The 22,065-nt window shown below is 54.2% G+C and overlaps 1 protein-coding gene across 1 annotated transcript; it reads left to right on the top strand.

Annotated features, from left to right (window-relative positions):
• Positions 1 to 14,271: 14,271 nt before the first annotated feature.
• On the top strand, positions 14,272 to 21,836 carry SLAMF8 (SLAM family member 8). The gene is made up of 5 exons (XM_065420611.1): positions 14,272 to 14,425; positions 17,631 to 17,957; positions 19,001 to 19,306; positions 20,367 to 20,480; positions 21,778 to 21,836. Exons 1-5 carry the CDS (start codon positions 14,272 to 14,274, stop codon positions 21,834 to 21,836), a joined length of 960 nt encoding a protein of 319 aa, XP_065276683.1.
• The last annotated feature ends 229 nt before the right edge of the window (positions 21,837 to 22,065 follow it).

Here is a 22,065-nt window from a genome sequence, read left to right as displayed (position 1 = left end):
ATACTCCCCCCCACACACAATGGGGTGAGCTGTATCACGACATGTCAGGACGTGTGTCATGACATGATGCACCCGGCACCAGCCGCACACAAGTATGGAATGTGGTGGGGGAAGGGCAGACAGCACCCAGCAACCTGGGAAGTGCGCCTCTACAGCTCAACACCTTGTTTCTCTAGGAGGCCCTGGGGTTTGCACAGCTTGTCAGGGTTCCAGCTTGAATGAGGGACACACCTTACTCATGGGCCGGGTGATGGCGGCAGGTGGGGAGGGGGCTCTCTGGGCCAGGGATGATGTGGAGGGGGCTCCCTAGGGCTGGGGGTGATGGGGTCAGATGGGGAGCGGGCTCTCTGGGTCAAGGGATGATGGGGTGAGATGAGGAGGGGGCTTCCTGGGGCCAGGGGTGATGGGGTCAGATGGGGAGGGGGCTCTCTGGGCCAGGGATGATGGGGGGGACTCCTTGGGGTTGGGGGTGATGGGGTCAGGTGGGGAGGGAGCTCCCTGGGGCTGGGGTGACAGGGTCAGATGGGGAGGGGGCTCCCTGGGGCTGGGCGTGATGGGGTCAGATAGGGAGTGGGCTCTCTGGGCCAGGGATGAAGAGGTCAGATGGGGAGGGGGTTCTCTAGGCCAAGAGTGATGGGGTCAAATGGGTAGGGAGCTCCCTGGGACTGGGATGACGGGATCAGGTGGGGGAAGGGGCACCTAGGGGTGATGGGGACAGATGTTGAGGGGGCTCCTTGGGGCCAGGGGTGATGGGGTCAGGTGGGGAGGGGGTCAGGTGGGGAGGGAGCTCCCTGGGACTGGGATGATGGGGTCAGATGGGGGAAGGGGTTCCTAGGGGTGATGGGGACATATGTTGAGGGGGGTCCCTGGGGTCAGGGTTGATGGGGTCTGATGGGGAGAGGTTTGGGGTGGGGGTTTGGGGTGAGGTGGGGTAGAAGTGTCTACACCAACTTTGGTTATTGCATGGTTCAGTCATCATGCTCTAGTGTGGCAGGCAGGGAACCCGGACTCCTGGGTTCTGTTTCCATCTCTGCTACTGATGTGTCCCTGTGTGACCTTGGGCAACTCCCTTTCCCAAGCTGTGCCTCAGTTTCTGCCTCTGTAGACTGCGGCTGGTGATGCGCCCTTCGTCTGTGGAGGGTGGTGTAAGAGCCGAGTGGCACTGTTCCCAGGAGAGAGGTATCAGTCTGTAGATCGTGTGTGTCGCACAGGGGGTACCGGGCTGGCCACAGCGAGTGGCATGTACAGAGCAGATCCATTAAAGGAGTCAAATGGACTGAATCATTTATGGGAAGTGTCCTCTAACACCATCAGAAGGAGAGACACCCCCCCCCACCCCAGCGAGCGTCCCAGGGCAATGGATGGGGCTGAGACCTCCTCCCTGCCTGGCTACAGGCTGGGGAGGGTGTGAGGGCAGTACCCCATTAGAGCCACGCATGGGTGCGCACACACACACGCAGCCCTCTCACTGCATGCTTGCGCACACACACACAACACACACACATACACACCTTTTCTGTGGCAGGCTCTGGGCCCGCGTGGGCACACGGGCTCCCTTCAGACCCTGTCACCCCTTTGTCCCCATTCTCTTTCTCTTGGTCCCATCAGGACGATGCTGTCATGGCTCCGCAGCCATGGCCCCACACAGCCCCCAGGAGAGGGGAGCTCCCAGTCCCAGCTCCTGCTCCGAACTACTCTCCCTGCTGCCCGGGAGCCATCACTGCCTGCCCAGCCTCCCTGTCCAGCTGGGCCGGGGGCCATGGAGCTCGGATTGACCCTTTGAATGACTGTAATTAACCACTGGAACAATTCACCAGGGGTCGTGATGGAGTTTCCATCACTGACAGTTTTTAGACCAAGCTGAGATGTTTCCCTAACAGCTCTGCTCTAGGAATCATCTGGGGACAGGTCTCTGGCCTGGGTTATCCAGGAGGTCAGACTAGATGATCACCCTGGTCCTTTCTGGCCTTGGAATCCATAAATCTTTTATATACTCTTCTCCGGTTACTAAGGGCAACAGCCCCAGCCTTGTCCAATCAGGTGACGGAACAGAGAGGAAGGGGAGATGAAGGCAGCTGAGTACTGGGAGGGCAGTGGGAAGGGAGGATGAGGCGCAGCAGCCCCTAATGCTTTCCCATCCCCCACCCTGCAAATGATCAGTGCCCCCCAGAACAATCCCCCCACAGCGCCAGTCTGCTCAGCCCAGCTCCCATCACCTTTCCCTGCCCTTGGCACATAGGGCTGGGCAAGTAGAGAGCGTTCTGAACAGGGGTGCAGGAGCCTGAGCTTCTCTTCCCAGCTCTGCCACTGGCTTTGTGTTATAACCTTGAGCCAATCCCCTAGCCCCTCCTGTGCCTCAGCTCTCATCTGTACAACAGGGATGGCCCTTCCCTGCCCGCAGGGCCTGAGACTAAGGGTTTGTCTACACTTACAGCACTGTAGCAGTGAAGAGAAGCAGAGAAGACGCTACCTACGCCGATGGGAGAAGTTCCCCTGTTGGCGTTGGTACTCCACCTCCCCAAGAGGCGGTCGCTATTGATGGGAGAAGCCCCTCCGCCGACACAGCGCTGTCTACACCAGGGGTTACACCTCTGAGCGATGTAGTGATACCAAAATTAGTTGGTAGCGCAGACCAAGCCTAAAACCCATTGATGACTGTGGCTCAGACGCCCTGGTGGCGAGGGGCAGAGTTGTCTCCATTCAGCATGAAGCATGGGCAGCAGGAGCAGGGGAAGTGCCCTGAAAGTAGGGGGCACCACAGATGCCCAAACCATGGCCCTGCCCCCCGCTGCCCCACACAGCACCACCACCACCACGACCCCACCTCCACACCGCCCCTTCTCCCCAAGGCCCCGATTCCCTCCGAGGCCCCACGCTCGCACCGCCCCTTCTCCCAGATTCCCTCCGAGGCTCCACGCTCGCACCGCCTCTTCCCCTGAGGCCCCGATTCCCCCTGAGGCCCTGTCCTCACACCGCCTCTTCCCCTGAGGCCCCATCCCCGCACCGCCCATTTTCCCCAAGCCCCTGATTCCCTCCGAGGCCCCATCCCCACACCGCCTCTTTCCCCCGCGGCCTCATCCCCACATCGCCTCTCCTTAGGGTGACCAGATGTCCCAATTTTATAGGGATAGTCCAGATTTTGGGGGCTTTTTCTTATATAGGCACCTATTACCCCCCTCCCCGTCCCAATTTCTTACACTTGCTATCTGGTCACACTACCTCTTCCCCCAAGGCCCCATCCCCGCACCGCCCCTTCTCCCCGAGGCCCCGATTCCCCCCGAGGCCCCATCCCCGCACTGCCCCTTCTCCCCGAGGCTCCGATTCCCCCCGAGGCCCCATCCCCGCACCGCCCCTGCTCCCCGAGGCCCCGATTCCCCCCGAGGCCCCATCCCCGCACCACCCCTTCTCCCCGAGGCCCCGATTCCCCCCGAGGCCCCATCCCCGCACTGCCCCTTCTCCCCGAGGCCCCGATTCCCCCCGAGGCCCCATCCCCGCACCACCCCTTCTCCCCGAGGCCCCGATTCCCCCCGAGGCCCCATCCCCGCACCACCCCTTCTCCCCGAGGCTCCGATTCCCCCCGAGGCCCCATCCCCGCACCGCCCCTGCTCCCCGAGGCCCCGATTCCCCCCGAGGCCCCATCCCCGCACCACCCCTTCTCCCCGAGGCCCCGATTCCCCCCGAGGCCCCATCCCCGCACCGCCCCTTCTCCCCGAGGCCCCGATTCCCCCCGAGGCCCCATCCCCGCACCGCCCCTTCTCCCCGAGGCCCCGATTCCCCCCGAGGCCCCAACCCCGCACCGCCTCTTCCCCCCGAGGCCCCGATTCCCCCCGAGGCTCCATCCCCGCACTGCCCCTTCTCCTCGAGGCCCCGATTCCCGCACACCGCCTCTTCCTCCCAAGGCCCCGCCCTTCGTTCACTCCTCTTCGTCCCCTCCCCCCATCGCTCACCCTTTCAGCTGGTAAAAAGTGGGGGGGCCATGGCCCTCTGGCTCCCCTCCCCCCCGTTCCAGTGCCCCTGATGGGCAGGGTGATCTTCAGGAGCCCAGAGCACGTGGAGGCAGCTCAGAGCCATTAGAGATGCAGGTAGGGGCCCAGGAGGAATGGTGTCTGTGCTGCGACAGCAGGAGTTAGGAGGCGTGGAAAGAGCCTCAGGGGAGAAGGCCAGACAAGCCCACCCCAGCTGCAAATACAGCCAAAGAAACAGGCGTGTAACCTCCTCCTGACTCAGTGCCTCGGAAAAACAGGCACCCTGGCTGAATGATCCAGCCGGGGCGCCGGAATAGGGAGCGCCAGGGGGCCATGGCCCCATCACTTTTCCCCTCCCGTAAGGGCAAGCGACAGGGGGTGTGGGCAGAGAAGGGTGAGCGGGGGCGGGGCTTCAGGGGGAATTGGCGGTTCGAGGGCGGGGACTCAGGGGGAATGGGCGGTGCGAGGGCAGGGACTCAGGGGGAATGGGCGGTGTGAGGGCAAGGCCATGGTTTGGGCGCCAGTGGCCCCCCCACTTTTAGGGAGTTTCCACCACTCCTGGCTCCAGCCCATGTACCTCATGCCCCTTTTACCTTTCCTTAGTGGATCTGCTCCTTAGATCGCCACCCCCCACCCCGTATCCTTGACTAACAGACAGTCACCTCCAGAAGATCGCCATAAAGACAGGTGTGGGCCAGGGGGAGAATACAGCAGGGAGCCTCGGGCACCAGCCGTACTCCATTCACACCATCAGTCATGGTGTTGCTCAGGCACAGTCAGGGAATTGTCTGACAGGTTTTGTAGCAACTCACTGTAGTTGCTCGAAATTAAATACCAAGCACATAAATGACAGAGTACTAAAGTCACAGCGTTGATGTGATTTACTTCCACTTCTGTAAGGCGTTGGACTTGGTCCTGCGCAACATTTTGATTAAAAAACTAGACCGATATAAAATTAACATGGCACATATTAGATGGATTAAAAACTGGCTAATTGACAGATCGCAAAATGTAATTGCAAAAGGGGACTCACATCATGGAATAAGTGTGTTTCAAATGGGGTCCCAGGTGGACGGGTTCTTGGCACTACACTATTTAACATTTTTATTAATGACCTGGGAGAAAACAGACTGCTCACTGATAAAGGTTGTAGATCAGGGGTTCTCAACCTTTTTCTTTCTGAGGACCCCCAACATGCTATAAAAACTCCATGGCCCATCTGTGCCACAATTATTTTTTTGTATATAAAAGCCAGGACTTGCATTAGGGGTAGCAAGCAGGGCAATTGCCTGCGGCCTCATGCCACAGAGGGTCCCCGCAAAGCTAAGTTGCTCAGGTTTCAGCTTCAGCCCCAGGTGGCAGGGCTCAGAGCCCCGAGCTTCAACCCCGCATGGTGCGGCTTCAGCTTTCAGCCCTGGGCCCCAGCAAGTCTAATCCTGGCCCTGAAACCTGCTTGTGGCCCCCCAAGGGCCCTTGGACCCCTGGTTGAGAACCATTGTTGTAGATGACACAAAGATTGGTAGAGGGGTAAACCATGAAGAGGGCACATCACTGGTACAGAGCGACCTGGATCACTTGTTATTCTGGTTGCAAGCAGACAACATTTGTTTTAATGTGACCAAAGTTAAAGTTACACATCTGAGAACAAAGACTGCAGGCTGTTCTTACAAGATGGGGGATTCTATCCTGGGAAGCAGCAACTCTGAAAAAGACTCATGGTGGATTATCTGCTGAACACAAGGTCCCAGTGCAATGCTGTGGCCAAAAGGGCTGATGCGGTCCTGGGATGTATGAACAAGGGGATCTCAAGTAGGTGCAGAGAGGTTATTTTACCTTTGTATTTGGCACTGGTGTGGCTGCTGCTAGAATACAGTGGCCAGTTTTGGTGTCCATGATTCGAGAAGAACATTGATAAATTGGAGAGGGTTCAGAGAAGAGCCAGGAGAATGAATAAAGGATTAGTAAACATGTCGAATAGTGTTTTAGAGTCAAGAAGCTCAAGCTACTTAGTTTAATGGATGACTTGATCACGGTCTGCAAGTGCCTATAAGGGGAACAGGACTCTTAAATCTAGCAGACAAATTATAATAAGATCCAATGGCTGGAATTTGAAGCTAGACATATTCAGTCTCAAAATAAGGTGCAAATTTTTAACAGTGATGGCAAGTAAGCTTTGGAACAATGTACCAAGGGTTGTGGATTCTCCATCACTGACAATTTTAAAACAAAGATTGGACGTTTTTCTAAACCAGTGGCTCTCAACCTGCGGGTTGTATGTGGCCCAATTAGCACACAGCTGCGGCCCAGCTGCCGCCTGGCCCCACGCAGCAGTGTCCGGGGTCGGTGTCCCAGCCCCCTTCCCCACGCCCAGCTCTCCACTCCTGGCCCCATTCTCTGGGTGGGGGGCACTGAGCATAGGGGTTTGTGTGTGGGGGGGGGTTAGCTGGGGGGCACTGTGGTTCTAACACTTTGTGGGCTGCATATGTGGCCCACAGTGATAAATAGGTTGAGAACCACTGTTCTAAACCATACACTCTAGTTCAAACAGGACTTAATTTAGGCAAGTCCGATGGCTGGTGTTATACAGGACTAGATGATCACAATAATCTATGAATCTATTGTGTAGTGATTGAATAACTATTATAGAAGTTACTTAGGAAATCAATTAGCTAAGAAAGACCAGACAAACTACACAAGCATAGGTGCCAACTTTCCCCGGTGTTGGTGGGTGCTCGTGCTGCCCTGCCCTCGGTCCTGCCCTGACCCCACCCTTTCCCCACCCCTGCCCCGTCCCCATTCCAACGCCTTCCCCAAAGTCCCCACCCAAACTCCGCCCCCTCCCTGCCCCTATTGGACCCCCTCCCCAAATGCCCACCCCGGCCCCGCCTCTTCCCTGAGTGCACCGCGTTCCCCCTTCTTCCCCCTCCCTCCCAGTGCTTGCCGCACGAAACAGCTGTTTTGCAGCGCAATCGCTGGGAGCTAGGGGGGAAAAGAGGGCATGCGGCACGCTCAGGGGAGGAGGCAGAGGCGGAGGTGAGCTGGGGCGGGGAGCTGCTAGTGGATGCAGAGCACCCACCAATTTTTCCCGTGGGTGCTCCAGCCCCAGAGCACCCACGGAGTCGGCGCCTATGTACACAAGACAGACAAACCCTGGTGTAGATTCCAGGGCACTAACAAAATGATAAATACACCAGATACGCAGCAACCCAGCCAGACCATGGCTTGTCCTGCCCCTTGGAATCCACTGCACAGAATATCCCTCAGCCTCTTCTGCATCAAGAGCAACAAAGCTGAACAGAAGCAGCCTGCTGGGAGCTCATTTCCTCCTGCACCTCCTGTGGTCTCAGCAATTTTATTTAAAGGCTGCAAAAATTGTTATCTGAGTTGAGAAGAGGAACCAGAAGAAATATTTGTATCTACCCTAGCTCTAGCTCCAAGAGAAGAAACCAGAGCCCCCATGGAGGAGATATCTGCCCCATCCATCCACTGTGACACTAGGGACACTAGCAGGCACACACGTAACAGGAGCCAAGGGCTGGAAGGCGCTGTTAGAACAATTCAAAAAGGAAATATGACGCATTTTAATAGGGATGGGAGCTAGTCAATAGCCCACGGTTCCCAGGGTGGTGGATCCTTCATCACCTGGAGTCTTTACATCAGAGCTGGATGTCTTTACAAGTCACCAGACCTCACAGTGTCACTTCCATAGTAGGGAAAAATGAGTTCCTAATGCTGCAGTCCCTGGGTCACGGTCTCTGGCCTGGGTTATGCAGGAGCTCAGACTGGAGGACTGAAATGGCCCCTTCTGGCCTCAACATCTGGGGGTGAGATTTTCATTATCCATTTGTGCCTTTGAAACCCCATCCCCACTTTGAATCTATAGCAGCAGTTCTCAAATTTTAGCAACCCAAGCTCCCCCATTATGATTTAAAATTTTTCACGGACCCCCAAGGCCCCTGCTCAGCTGCTCAGTTCCAGGCCCCACCCCCATTTCACCCCTTCCCCCAAGGCCCCACCCCCACCCTCGCTCCACCCCTGCCCCTCCTCTTCCCCGCCTCTTTCCGCCCCCTCCCCCGAGTGACCCGTACCCGCTCCTCCCCCTCCCTCCCAGTGCCTCCTGAACGCCGGAGGTACTGGGAGGAAGGGGGAGAAGTTGAGGGAAGGGGGGGGAGGAGTTGATCAGCAGGGCCCATGAACCCCCTGGAGTACCCTCGTGGACCCCCAGGGGTCCACAGATCCCAGTTTGAGAAACGCTGATCTATAGGTTATAATTACTTAAAATTAGCCTAGAAAGAATGTATAGTAAGATGGATAAATCACAGTATGGTCTAATATTTAAACGTTTAATAATTTCAGCTACTATTTCCTTAGTAATTGAATTATTTACTTTTACCAGAAATGACTAAAGAAATCAATGACTCAATATACAACACTGACCATTGCTGCAAATGGCTTCTGAAATAGCCACCTTCTCCGATACCACCTCCCTAATGCAACTGGCAACGTGTAGGAGTTTACTCAAGGGCTGGCATGCAGCTGTTCTTTAAAAAATATAAAGTAAGGAGTCAAATAAACAAAAGTAGTGTTATCCCTCAGGAGCCCTCTCCCATGCCCTTAACATACAGCTTCCCGTGCATGGAGACTGTAGAAATGTAGCCCTCAATGCTCAGCTGCCTGTGATGGAAGAGGTAGGAATAATCATTACTTGTTCCAGAACACTTCAGAAACTCACCTTTGTGCCATCCCCATGTAACTCTTCTGCCAGGTGGAGCCGGCAGCAACCAGGCCCGGGTTCAATAGCTAGGGGTTCTTTTTCAATAATACAACACAGAACCAGCTCGAGCCCCCACCCAGTGACCTGGGGCAATTACACACCACCCCTGGGTGCCTCTGAGAGGCACTGCATCCCCTCTCTCAGGCTGAGAGTCCGAGTGTAGAAAATAAACTTTTAATGACAGGAGGGAAGTCACCCGGCATTAATTTGGGAAAACGCCACAAGCAGGATTCATAAACATAAAACCATGAGCAAAACATCCACCCCAGAGTACATTGGGCAGTGTCCTTTTGCCTCAGGTTCTTAAGTCCGGCAACCAAAAGTTCCTTTAACATGATCTTCCTTTCTCCCTCTACTGCACCCATTCACAGTTGTTGTCCTTGGTCAGGGAAGACCCCTAGTTCAGAGGTGCATTGGTGTGTGCTCACCTCCCACCCTGGCGGGGGTGGGGAGGGCACCGTGCTTGCTTCACTCTGCCGGCCGCTCTCCGCTCCTCCAGCTGCTCGCCATTCCACCAGCCAGCCGCTCGCTGCTCTGCTCTGGGATGTCTTGAGGTCCCACTACTTAACACAGCTGTCAATGATTTCAGCTCGCAGTGGGAAAACCTCACTGCTAGTTCAGACTGGGAAGGTCAGACTTGCATCAGAGACATTGTCCCAAAGCAGGCCTAATGCTTAGGCCTGGTTCTCAGTGATTTTAAATCTAGTGGTGTGTAACAAGACTCTCATTTGAGTCTTAATCAGCTCTGTTATTACCCACTGAAGATAGAACAGGCCAAATACCCTTAGATTAAGCGAGCGAGCACACAATGCCTGTCCCCACCCTCTCAATTCCACTGGCCTTTGGTACCCCATCCCCTGCCCAGTGAGTGCAGTTTAGTTGAGGGTGAACCCCTTCAATCAGCGCATGCCAAGCACAGTTCTGCTGCTCTTGATTCACACAACAAGGATAACAACCCTTTAGTGCCCTTGCCCCCAGTAACAACATGACTTCTGATCCAACACCAGCTAAAAGTGATCATTTGGACAAAGCAGTCCCCTCATGCTGGGCACCTGGGCAGGATGGGTGTGCCCATGCAAACAAGGTGGGTGGCAACCTGGGCAGCAGTGACCATGAGATGGTATGGTTCAGGATCCTGACAAAAGGAAGAAAGGAAAGCAGCAGAACATGGACCCTGGATATCAGAAAAGCAGACTTTGACTCCATCAGGGAACTGGTGGGCAGGATACCCTGGGAGGCTAATATGAGGGGGAAAGGAGTCCAGGAGAGCTGGCTGTATTTTAAAGAAGCCTTGTTGAGAGCACAGGAACAAACCATCCCAATGTGCAGAAAGAATAGCAAATATGGCAGGCGAACAGCTTGGCTTTACAGACAAATCTTTGGTGAGCATAACCACAAAAAGGAAGCTTACAAGAAGTGGAAACTTGGACAGATGACTAGCAGGGCCGGCTCTGGCTTTTTGGCCGCCCCAAACAAAAACAAAAAACAAAAAAACCTGCGCGGCCGGAGCCAGGGTGCAGGGGGACTCCCTGCGCTTCAGATGTGCCCCAGCTAGCGGGGGGAGGGGAAGGGAGCGGGGGGAGAGAGAGAAGGGGGGCGGCCAGGGCTTCAGCGGGGCGCTGCCACGCAGCCCCTCCTGCCGGGCCCCCTGCCGGGAGGGCTCCACACCACTCTGGTCGGCTGTGAGGGAAGGACACGGACTGCCCTGCCAGGCTTGCTGCAGGGCGCTCCCGTCCTCCACGCCGCCACCCCCTACAGGGCAGCCGGAGCGGAACAAAAAACAATCAAAAAAACCAACCAAACAAACAAAAAAGCGGCTGTGCCGCCCTAGGATTGGGCGGAATGCTGCCTCATACAATCTGCCGCCCCAAGCACCAGCTTGCTCGGCTGGTGCCTGGAGCCAGCCCTGATGACTAGGGAGGAGTATAAAAATATTGCTCGAGCATGTAGGGGTGTAATCAGGAAGGCCAAAGCACAATTGGAGTTGCAGCTAGCAAAGGATGTGAAGGGCTACAAGAAGGGTTTCTAAAGGTATGTTAGCAACAAGACGGTCAGGGAAAGTGTGGGACCCTTACTGAATGGGAGAGGCAACCTAGTGACAGATGATGTGGAAAAGGCTGAAGTACTCAATGCTTTTTTTGCCTCGGTCTTCACGGACAAGGTCAGCTCCCACACTGCTGTCCTAGGCAACACAGTATCGGGAGGAGGTGAGAAGCTCTCAGTGGTGAACGAACAGGTTAGGGACTATTTAGAAAAGCTGGATATACACAAGTCCATGGGGCAGGAAACAATGCATCCGAGGGGGCTGAGGGAGGTGGCTGATGTGATTGCAGAGCCATTGGCCATTATCTTTGAAAACTCGTGGTGATCGGGGAAGGTCCCGGACGATAGGAAAAAGGCTAATGTAGTGCCCATCTTTAAAAAAGGAAAGAAAGAGAAACCGGGGAACTACAGACTGGTCAGCCTCACCTCAGTCCCTGGAAAAATCATGGAGTGGGTCCTCAAGGAATCCATTCTGAAGCACTTGGAGGAGAGGAAAGTGATCAGGAACAGTCAACATGGATTCATCAAGGGCAAGTCATGCCTGACTAACCTGATTGCCTTCTATGATGAGATATTGGCTCTGTGGATATGGGGAAAGCCGTGGACTTTAGCAAACTTTTGATACAGTCTCCCACAGTATTCTTGCCAGCAAGTTAAAGGAGTATGGATTGGATGAATGGAATATAAAGTGGATAGAAAGCTGGCTAGATCATCAGGCTCAACAGGTTCAATGTCTAGTTGGCAGCTGGTATCAAGCGGAGTGCCCCAGGGGTCGGTCCTGGGGCCAGTTTTATTCAACATCTTCATTAATGATCTGGATGATGGGATGGTTTGCACCCTCAGCAAGTTCGCGGATGACACTAAGCTGGGGGAGAGGTAGATACGCTGAAGGGTAGGGATAGGGTCCAGAGTGACCTAGACAAATCGGAGGATTGGGCCAAAAGAAATCTGATGAGGTTTAACGAGGACAAGTGCAAAGTCCTGCACTTAGGACAGAAGAATCCCATGCACTGCTACAGGCTGGGGACCAACTGGCTAAGCGGCAGTTCTGCAGAAAAGGACCTCGGGATTACAGTGGATGAGAAGATGGATATGAGTCAATAGTGTGCCCTTGTTGCCAAGAAGGCTAATGGCATATTGGCTGCATTAGTAGGAGCATTGCCAGCAGATCGAGGGAAATGATTATTCGGCACTGGTGAGGCCACATCTAGAGTATTGCGTCCAGTTTTGGGGCCTCCACTACAGAAAGGATGTGGACAAATTGGAGAGAGTCCAGCGGAGGGCAACGAAAATGATTAAGGGGCTGGGGCACACGACTTATGAGGAGAGGCTGAGGGAACTGGGGTTATTTAGTCTGCAGAAGAGTGGGGGGGGGGGATTTGATAGCAGCCTTCAACTACCTGAAGGGGGGTTCCAAAGAGGATGGAGCTTGGCTGTTCTCAGTGGTGGCAGATGACAGAACAAGGAACAATGGTTTCAAGTTGCAGTGGGGGAGGTCTAGGTGGGTATTAGGAAACACTATTTCACTAGGAGGGTGGTAAAGCACTGGAATGGGTTACCTAGGGAGGTGGTGGACTCTCCATCCTTAGAGGTTTTTAAGGCCCGGCTTGACAAAGCCCTGGCTGGGATAATTTAGTTGGGGTTGGTCCTGCTTTGAGCAGGGGGTCGGACTAGATGACCTCCTGAGGTCTCTTCCAGCCCTAATATTCTATGATTCTAAGGTGAGCTCCTGAAGTCCTCTTCCCCAGCCCATCACTATATGTTAGGGGAGAGCTCATTCAGATCCTGATTACACTCACATTACTCCAAAGCAATCTGGTGTAAATCAGGAGGGGCTGCACTGGAATCAATAAGATTTGTGGAGTTAGTAAAGGCCAAGCAGGGGAAATACATGACACAATGCAACATCCATGAGTAGTGCTTTCTCCCACCTCCAATTGGCAAGCCCACTCCATGCCTTCCTGGCAGACAATCACCTGGCCTCAGTTATTCACACCTTCATCACCACCCATCTGGATGACAGCAGTGTAATAGACCTGGGCATGAAGCCTTCAGCCCTTAGAAAACTCCAACTAGTACAGAATGCCTCAGTGCATCTCCCCAAGAACACAGGCTACCATGAGCCCATCAGACCCTACACAGACTCCCCTTAGAAATGTCACAACTGGGGCTTGGGCAGTGAGACCTGGTGGTCACAGCCAAGGGGCAAGAACAGGTCAGGAAGGCAGGATCTGGGTAGAAGTCAGCAGAGCAGGGCTCAGGAGCCCGTCAAAAAGGCAGGGTCCAACAAAGCAGCCAGCCAGGAACTAATCCATTTGCACAAACAACTTTCTGTGTCTCCTTCTGGTTTAAATAGTGCAGCTGGACCAATCGGCGTTGCCAGCTGCTCCTCCAATCAGGACTCATGTGGGTGGTGCCTCTATTGGGCCAGGGTTCCATTAGCCACTCAGCCCACTAGTTGCTAACAAGCCACTGGGTGGCAGCCAGGGGGCAAAGGTTGCTTGGGAACCTATGCACCCCTGTTCAGGACCTGTAGTGCCTCACCAGACCAGGTGCAAGGTCTCAGCCCTGTTTTTTGGGACGCTCAATGGCCTGGGCTCAGGCACCTAAAAAAGCCTAAAGCTCCAGCCGGGGGCTGTGGTTGACAGCTCTGCTTCTCAGGTCCATAGAACCATAGGGTTAGAAGGGACCACAAGGGTCATCAAGTCTAACCCCTGCCAAGATGCAGGATTTGTTGTGTCTAAATCATCCCAGATAGATGGCTCCAGCCTCCTTTTGAAAACCTCCAGTTGAGGAGCTTCCGCAACCTCCCGAGGCAGTCTGCTCCATTGTCCTACTGTTCTTACCGTCCAATGGGATTCTCCGCCGGCAGGGAAAGCTCATCGGTGCTGGAGACAGGGCTTCCTCAGGGGCCAGTCCCAGACTATGGAGCAAACTCCCCCAGGAATTATGGACTCACCACTCCCTGTGCCAGCAGTATGGCTCTGCCTGGCCTGCTCTGAAAGAAACAGGACCTTTAAAAGCAGCCCCTCCCCCAAATCTCTCCCAAAGCACCCCCTCCCTGGCACAAAGAGTTCTCCCTCTAGGAAGCCAGGATCATGTTACTTAATGCCCGGCTGGAAGGCACCCAGATACTTGGGTCATGGAAAAACCATTCAATAGGACAGAGTTCACCGAGGTCCTAGCTCTGCCATGGTGCTTTGGTCTCATCACTAGCAGTGTGAATCGTGGACCCGTGGGCCACTGGCATCTTCTCTGGAAACATTTTGGGCTGTACTGTGCTCCTCCCCAGCCAATGCAGCCTCCATGTGGCCTGGTACCTGCAAGGCATAGTCTGGCCCTATCCTGCCTCCCCTGAGGGGCCAGCCACTGCTCTGGTGTTGCGTGAGACCAGAGTCTCCAGCATCTGTCTTGGGCCCATTATCTGCTCCTGAGAACTACAGACTGAGCACAGCCTCTCACTTCTGCTTTGAGCTGCGGGTTTGAGTGATGACAGAGAAGAGGGGATTTCCTGTGGGAAAATCAGGCAATCCCATTGCAGACATCAACAAGAGCTTTCATTTTCTCCAGAAAAAGCCCCCTAGCAGGCTCTGGAGCAGCGAGATGGTGGCATGGCTGGTGCTGGCTCTGCTCCTGCACAAAGGTAAGAATTCTCACCCCTCCTCACCCTGCTGTTACTTACTGCCATCTCTGCAGACTGACCTTTAACCAGTGAGTGGATGGAGAGCTGGCTCTCAGCCAGTCCCTGATGCTAACTCAGCCACAGGGCTCACCACAGAAGTGAGCATCACTGGAACACGTCAGACCTGTGTGTGTATCAGCGCGAGGGGAGCAGCTCCTTTCACCCATGGGAGCAGCCAGCAGTGTCGCAGGGCAGCTGGGTGAGCCATATGAACACGTATGCCAGTGCAGATTCACATGGCTCTCTGTGGGTTGCTGCAGATTCATGACTAGTTGTAATCGTGCTTAGCAGCCCCAGCCAGGGACCAGGACTGTGGTGCTAGGCACTGTACACAGAACAAAAGGACAGTCCCTGCTCCAAGAACCTGACAAAATATATTTGAGAGACAAGGGGTGAGGTAATCTCTTTTATTAAACCAACTTCTGTTGGTGAGAGAGACAGACTTTCTAGCTTACACAGAGCTCTTCTGCAGGTCTAGGAAATGTATTCAAAATGTCACAGCTAAACACAACTGGAACAGATTGTTTAGCACATTTCAAGAGACCATTCAAGGTGAAATGGCCCATTAACACCTCTCTACTCATGGGTGGGGGAAGCTGCAGAGGAGGTTAGTGGGTTACAGATTGTTGTAATAAGCCACAAGTCCAGTATCTCTGTAGAGTCCATGATTTTCCATGTCTAGCAAAGTTATGAATTTAAGTTCCCAGGCTCATCTTTTGAAGGTGTTGTGCAGGTTTCCTTTGAGGCTGAGGACTGAGAGATCAGATATGCAGTGATCACTTTGTGAAGTATTTTTGCCTTCTATCATTTTTCTGTGTGAGTTCATTGGAGAGTGTAGTGATTGTCTGGTTTCACCCACATAGTGGTTACTGAGGCATTTAGTGCACTGGATGAGGTACACCATTTGTTTTAAATATCAGGGGTTAGCCGTGTTAGTCTGTATCCACAAAAACAACAAGGAGTCCGGTGGCCCCTTAAAGACTAACAGATTTATTTGGGCATAAGCTTTCATCAGTAAAAACCCCACTTCTTCAGATGCATGGAGTGAAAATTACAGATACAGGCATAAATATATATTGGCACATGAAGAGAAGGGAGTTACCTTACAAGTGGAGAACCAGTGTTGAAGGCTAATTCAGTCAGGGTGGATGTGCTCCACTCCCAATAATTGAGGAGGTGTCAATACCAAGAGAGGGAAAATTGCTTTTGTAGTGAGCCAGCCACTCCCAGTCCCTATTCAAGCCCGAATTGATGGTGTTAAGTTTGCAAATGAACTGTAGCTCAGCAGCTTCTCTTCTAAATCTGTTTTTGAAGTTTTTATGTTGCAGGATGGCTACTTTTAAATCTGTTATTGAGTGTCCAGGGAGATTGAAGTGTTCTCCTACTATCATTTTGTTTGATAGTCATGTGTAGGACCCATGGAAGGGATCTTTAAAGGTATGTTTTGGGGATGTTGATCATTGTAGCAGTGGAGCTATGTCTGCAGGTTTTGCATCTGTTGTTCTGGCAGGGTCTGGTGCCGCTTTGAGTTGGTGGGTCCTGGTCTGTGGGGATCTTGCTTCTGATGATGAGCTTGGTAAGGTTCAGGGGGGGGAAGTGCTTCAAGGCCCAAAGAGGGGGCTCAGGAAAAAAATATTTCAGGATGTGATACCCATCGAGTATGGGTTGTAATTGTTTGATGATACCCCATATGGGTTCCAGTGTGGTGTGATAGGTGACAACTAGAGGTGTGTGGTTGGAGGGGATTCATTTCTGTATCGAAGCAGGCTCTCTTGGGGTATTTGGGTGGCCCATTCCATAATAAGATTACTTCTCTGGTGGAGTGTCCTTGTTTGGTGAAGGAAGTTTTAAGCGTGTTAAGGTGTGTATCCTGGACTTTCTCCTTGGAGCATATTCTGTGGTATCTGAGGGCTTGGCTGTAGAGAACAGATTTCTTGGTGTGTTTGGGGTGGTTACTGGATCTGTGAAGGTAGGTGCAGTGATCCGTGGGTGTCTTGTATACAGTTGTCTGTAGGGTTCCATTGTTGAAGCTGATTGTGGTGGCGAGGAAGCTGATGCTGGTGTGGGAGTGTTCTGAAGAGAGTTTATCTTTGTGAAATGTCAAATTCTGTTTGTGTGGGGGCCTGGACTTTCTTTTTATTGGGAGTCTCAATTTGCAGCATTTAACTTTAAAAGGATACGTCAGTTAAATATCTGACTTCAGCAAATTCCCTTGTTGCTACATCGCAGGCTGTATCTGGAGCAAGCTGGGGGCTGCTTTGTTGGTTCCTGTCTCACCATAGTAGCGGCCGCCCTGCTTCCAACTGCTGGGACATTTGCTCTTAACTGGCAACCTGCACAGAGATTTTTAAAAATAACAGGAGTACTTGTGGCACCTTAGAGACTAACAAATTTATTAGAGCATAAGCTTTCGTGGGCTACAACCCACTTCTTAGAGACTAACAAATTTATTAGAGCATAAGCTTTCGTGGGCTACAACCCACTTCTTCGGATGCATCCGAAGAAGTGGGTTGTAGCCCACGAAAGCTTATGCTCTAATAAATTTGTTAGTCTCTAAGGTGCCACAAGTACTCCTGTTATTTTTGAGGATACAGACTAACACGGCTGCTACTCTGAAACCAGAGATTTTTAAATGGGGCTTGTACTCTTTTTAGATTCTTTGTGATTGAGAAAGAGCAGAGAGGTGTGGGACGGGTGCGGTTTGGAGGTGGGGAATGGGGAGGGTGATTCAAAGTTTGTTGTTTGATGGTTCCTTTTTGCCTTAGGAACGTCTGGTCTTGTTTTTGCCTGGAGGGCCCCTGGGCATCTGTGAGCTTCCCAGTGGGTGCCTGCTGGGGGAAAGGCCCTAGCACTCCTGTGACATGGATGCCTTTGGTCCTGGCAGCCTCACCTTCCCAGGGCACCGCAGATGGGCAGCCTGTAGGTAGGGGAAGAGGGAGTTTGGGAAGGTGACACCAGAGGCAAGGATGGGAGGGGCTGTGGGGACTCTGCACTGGCCACCACAGCCAAGCCAGGCTCAGCCAGGGAGATGCCAAAGATGCCCAGGGAAGCAAGGAGAAGGCTGCTTTGGGGAGAGGAGAGCCACTGGGGCCTCAGATATGCTGCTTCTATCCCAGCTCCTCCCATAACCTTAACATGAAGGTGTCTGCCTGTTGCCTCGTTCCAGCCCCACCGGCCACAGCCCGTGCCACTGTGAAGGTGACAGGAGTGGTGGGGAGAGCCGTGACTCTGGGAGCCAACGTCCCCCCAGGGTTCCAAGTCAGGGATGCCATCTGGAGGTACCTGGCGCCAGCAGAAGAGCTAGTGGCCACCTACTTCAGGGGCTCAGCGGAGACCCTGTACCAATCCCGTTTCTATGGGCGGAGCCGGCTCCATGGTAACCTCACACTGGAGATCAGTCCGGTGGAACTGGGAGATAGCGGCACCTTCTCAGCCCTGCTGGTGAACACACGAGGACAGACGGAGACGCGCGTGCTGCACCTGGCAGTCTATGGTACGCCGGGTTGGGCTCCTGTTTCCTCGCCACTTAAGGGCAAGAGGGTGATATGCTTGGAGCAAGGCCAAATTCTCCATGGACAAACACTCTGTGCAGTCTCACCCGAACCAGCAGGCAACAACCCGCTGCCCGGCACCACCTCTGTCCCCGCAGGCTGCCAGGCCCAGCAGCTGACTCTGACAGAGGCCCCGTGAGAGAGCTGGGGCTGCTGAGCTGAGCTGCCAGGCAGGCAGGGCCCGGGACAGGGCACCCACCCTACCCAGACTCCTTGGGTATTTTATGTTCTAATACAAAGCTCTGGGGGCAAATGTCCTGCTGGCCTGGCAAAGGGGCATTAGCCTGTGGTGTGAGGCCTGGCCCAGCCTCTGCTGCAGAGTGTATAACTCGGAGATCCACAGGTTACAAGGCCAGAAGGGATCGTGTAGTCCGCCCTCCACTCCCTGCATAACTATGGAAGGCGAGAGCCATTGCCATCATGGGGAGCCAGAGCCAGCCTGCCCCGGGAGGTGACTGTGTGTCCCATCGCCCTCATTCTGGGCTCCCACTAGGCATGTCCCAGAGGGCAGGGACGGGGGAGCACTGCCCTTCTGCTAACCAGGAAATGCTGTCACAGTCACAAGGCAGCACATAGGGAACTTGGGGTTGTGACTTCCCAATTGCCTTTATTTCTGCTCTTACAAAGCACCTGCCAGGCTGACACCACAGCCCTTTGGCTCTGGATGACGAGGGACCCTATGAGATGGGCAGTGGATGAAGCTGCCCCCACTGGCTGTCACAGCCTCATACCCCCCGTGCCCCTCCCCACACATACACGTGGGGCTATTAGGGCTGAAGTTTGAAAGCCCTGCCCAGTGGGAGAGCAGCACCAAACCTCCAGACAGAGCCCGGTATTTCTAGGGGTAGATCTGGTGAAGAAGTGCAAATGGGTGTGTTCATGCACTAATACCAGGTGGTCCCCCGGGGAGGTGGGGTTTGAGTATCCAGCCAGGGGGAGATTACTGGCTTTGACCCCTCTGCTGTCCTGTCTGCTCTGTGTCCAGAAGTGGTTTCCCGGCTGACACTGCAGGTGTTCACATCGGAGAGCAGCCGCAGTGGCTCTGCGAGGGTCTGTGAGGTGTTCCTGACCTGTGTGGCGGCTGGTGGCACCAACATAACCTACAGCTGGGGCAGGACGGATGGCGAGGTGCTGAGGATGGACAAGCACTCTCTCTTTGAGGCTGGCCTGGTCCTATGGGCTAAGCTGGACCCCTCGGATAGGCAGGTGTCCTACACCTGTACTGCAGCCAACGCTGTCAGTCGGGAATCAGCTACCATTGCACCCTGGGAACACTGCCAGAGGGAAGCAGGTATGTCATGTTTCACCCATCTCCCATGCCCAGCCCAGGGCCCAGCCACTTGGCATGAGCCAATGGCCCAGCTGTCTGCAGCCAGAAGACAGTGCCCGGGAGATGGATTTTGTGGGTGGGCATTTACCTTTGATACCAGATTTGCCACCATGTGAAGGTGGATGAGGTGGAGAGGGAGTCACGCTCCCTGGCTGGTGAATCTTCACTGAGGATTATCAACCAGAGAGTCTAAAACTACAGGCATATCTAGAGTGTTCTGAGTGATCCAACCCCCACATGGGTTCAAGTGGTCAGACCCCCACATGGGTTCAAGCTGTGGGCTCTTGTTTACCTGCACAATTGCTTAGTTTAAAGGTTGGGAGTTGGCTGCCCATGTCAGCCCCTCGGTGCCGCAGCTGATACTACAACCAAAGGGAGTGCACGAGTAAGGGCCACATTCTGCTCTTGTTTACATGGTTGTCAGTCCAGAGTCAGTCATTGGCCTCACTCTGCATTTTCACCAGTGTAGCTGAGAGTAGACTTTGGCCTGGACTGTTGCAAACACAGGACAAGATTACACAGGAAAAGTCCATGGAAGGGCCAGGAAATTCCACAAATCTTAAGCTACAAGAAATCCTCCCCCACTCTGGATTGCAGAGGAACTTTAGCTTCCCCCGCGTTTCCTGCTGCCTCAGCTCACTCTTGGCACCGTCAGGAGGTGGGGGCGGGGTGGTGTTCGGAGAATGCTTCTCCTCTGACTTTTCCTGCTGCTGCTTTTAGCCGGGTTCAGTGACTGTCCTGGCAGAGCAGCAGGGTCGGGAAAGCAGGCTAAAGTGCAGACAGGCTGAAGTGCTGGGCAGTCTGAATTTCCCTGTGACTCTCCTCCCCCACTTGGACATGGCTCATGGAGTGTGAGAGGCTTTTATGGTGCAGCAGGTGGCTGGGATTCCTGTTCCCAATGCCCGGCGCCAGCACAGCTACAGAGCCGGTGCGTACTTGGCCGGGGAGGGGTTGGCCGGGGAGGGGTTCCCTGCCCAGCAGAGCCCACAGCACTCATGACCTCTTCCTCTTCCCTGCTCAGGTTCGGAAGATGCCGTGTACGACTATAGGAACATCCTGCTCATTGCTCTGCCCCTCTCTGTCCTGGTTCTGGCAGGGGCTGTCTTCGGGCTCCTTCTCTCTTGGAAGCGCTCAGGTAGGAGCCATCTATCATAGGAATCACTGTTCACTGACCTTGCTCTGCCAAGCACTGAAGAACCCCTGTGTGAGCTGTACACACCTGCAGGAGGGGCATGCACTGCCAGGAGAATGTGGGGGGATGGGCAGTCTGATACCACGGGGATGGGCATGGTGCAAATCCCCAGGCAGACAGATAGGGAGGGAGGGAGGTGCAGGGTGTCACAGCGCTGCTCTGTCCTTGTCTCCCACATAGAAACCAGCTCTGCCTGTGGGGGCAGGTTTCCAGAGACAACACGAGAGCTCGGTGCTCAGTCCGCATTAGCCTACGGTGCCTTTGGAAATCTCCCCCTTAGGAAATGAAAGTGGGAACTTCCCACCCCCGCCCCCCGGCAGCTCAGGGGCTGTGACACAAACAGGGAATCTGATTTTCATAGCTCTACGCACAGGGCTCCCCTTCCCCTCTTCGCTCAGGTGGAATCTGATGCCACAAGGCCAGTGTGAGGGGCCTTCTACCACCAGGCTGGATTGCGGCCTCCACAGCCTTGCCAGCCTGGCTGGCCAGGTGACCAAGCCATGGCCCCAAACCTCCTCCCCATAAGGTGCTAGCATTAGACTGCCAGGCCAGCCCCACCCAGTGGCTCCACTGGAAGGCAGGGACCGGCTGCACCATAGTCCCTATGAGAGAGTTTCAGGGGGGTGACTTCCAGCTGCTTTCAGACAACGACCTGTAGCTGTGGTGTAATGGCCATTTGGAAACATTCCCGCTGGTTCCCCACTCAGCTCGCATTTGGAACCAAGCTAAAGGGCTGTTTGTCTGCTGGGGCTGCTGGCTCCCTTGCTGAAGCTGACAGGGAGCAGAGAGAGAATGCCACTACTGTCTGATTGAATCTCCATTAGGGAGACTCTGTAGGGGCAGTTGTGAGCCAGTTGGGTAGACGAGCCGAGTCCCGTGGCAGTTGGGTCTTTTGGCTGAGACCTTAACACCTGTCCTATCTGTGTAGACATTGTGCGTCCCATGACTCTGTTAGTGTTGGAGTTTCCCCCGCGATCTTGGCCAAAATTCCCCTTGCCGCTCTGCTGCGCTGGGTGTCTGCTGCCTCCCGGCTCCCCAGATATTGCCGCATTTCACCAGCAGTGCACGTCTTTAGCCTGAGAGGCCTTGCGAGGTGCTACAGAAATGCAAAGGTGTGCTCGCCCCTCGTTTGTGTTTGTGTGTGAATGGTCACTGGGCAGAGAACAAATATATTTAACACACACCCCTCCCCGAAAGCTCTGCTACTTTTGGGAATGACATTTGTTTTCCCCTTCCTTAGGGAAGCAAAGAACAAAACCACTGTTCGACGCCTCAGAGTCTGACGCGGCCTCTGTCTAGGAATTGACACTGCGTGCAGAGCAGAGGCGTGTCCTTTTGGGAGAGCAGCCCTCCTTTCTCTTTGTCGCTGGCGAGGCAGAAAGCCCACATTCTCTTTTCTTCTGGAGAACTTCTCAGGGGGCTGCCAGATTCCATTGACAGCTGGGTGACTGTGAGAGTCACTGTGGGTCAGGATCCCAGCACAGACTTGCGTTCGGCCACAGAACCATTAACCAGCCCTCAGAGCAGT

Source organism: Emys orbicularis, chromosome 20, assembly GCF_028017835.1.
Source record: "Emys orbicularis isolate rEmyOrb1 chromosome 20, rEmyOrb1.hap1, whole genome shotgun sequence".
Taxonomy (NCBI): domain Eukaryota; kingdom Metazoa; phylum Chordata; order Testudines; family Emydidae; genus Emys; species Emys orbicularis.
The sequence above is the reverse complement of the archived record's forward strand: the minus strand, read 5'-3'. Positions and strand labels throughout refer to the sequence as shown.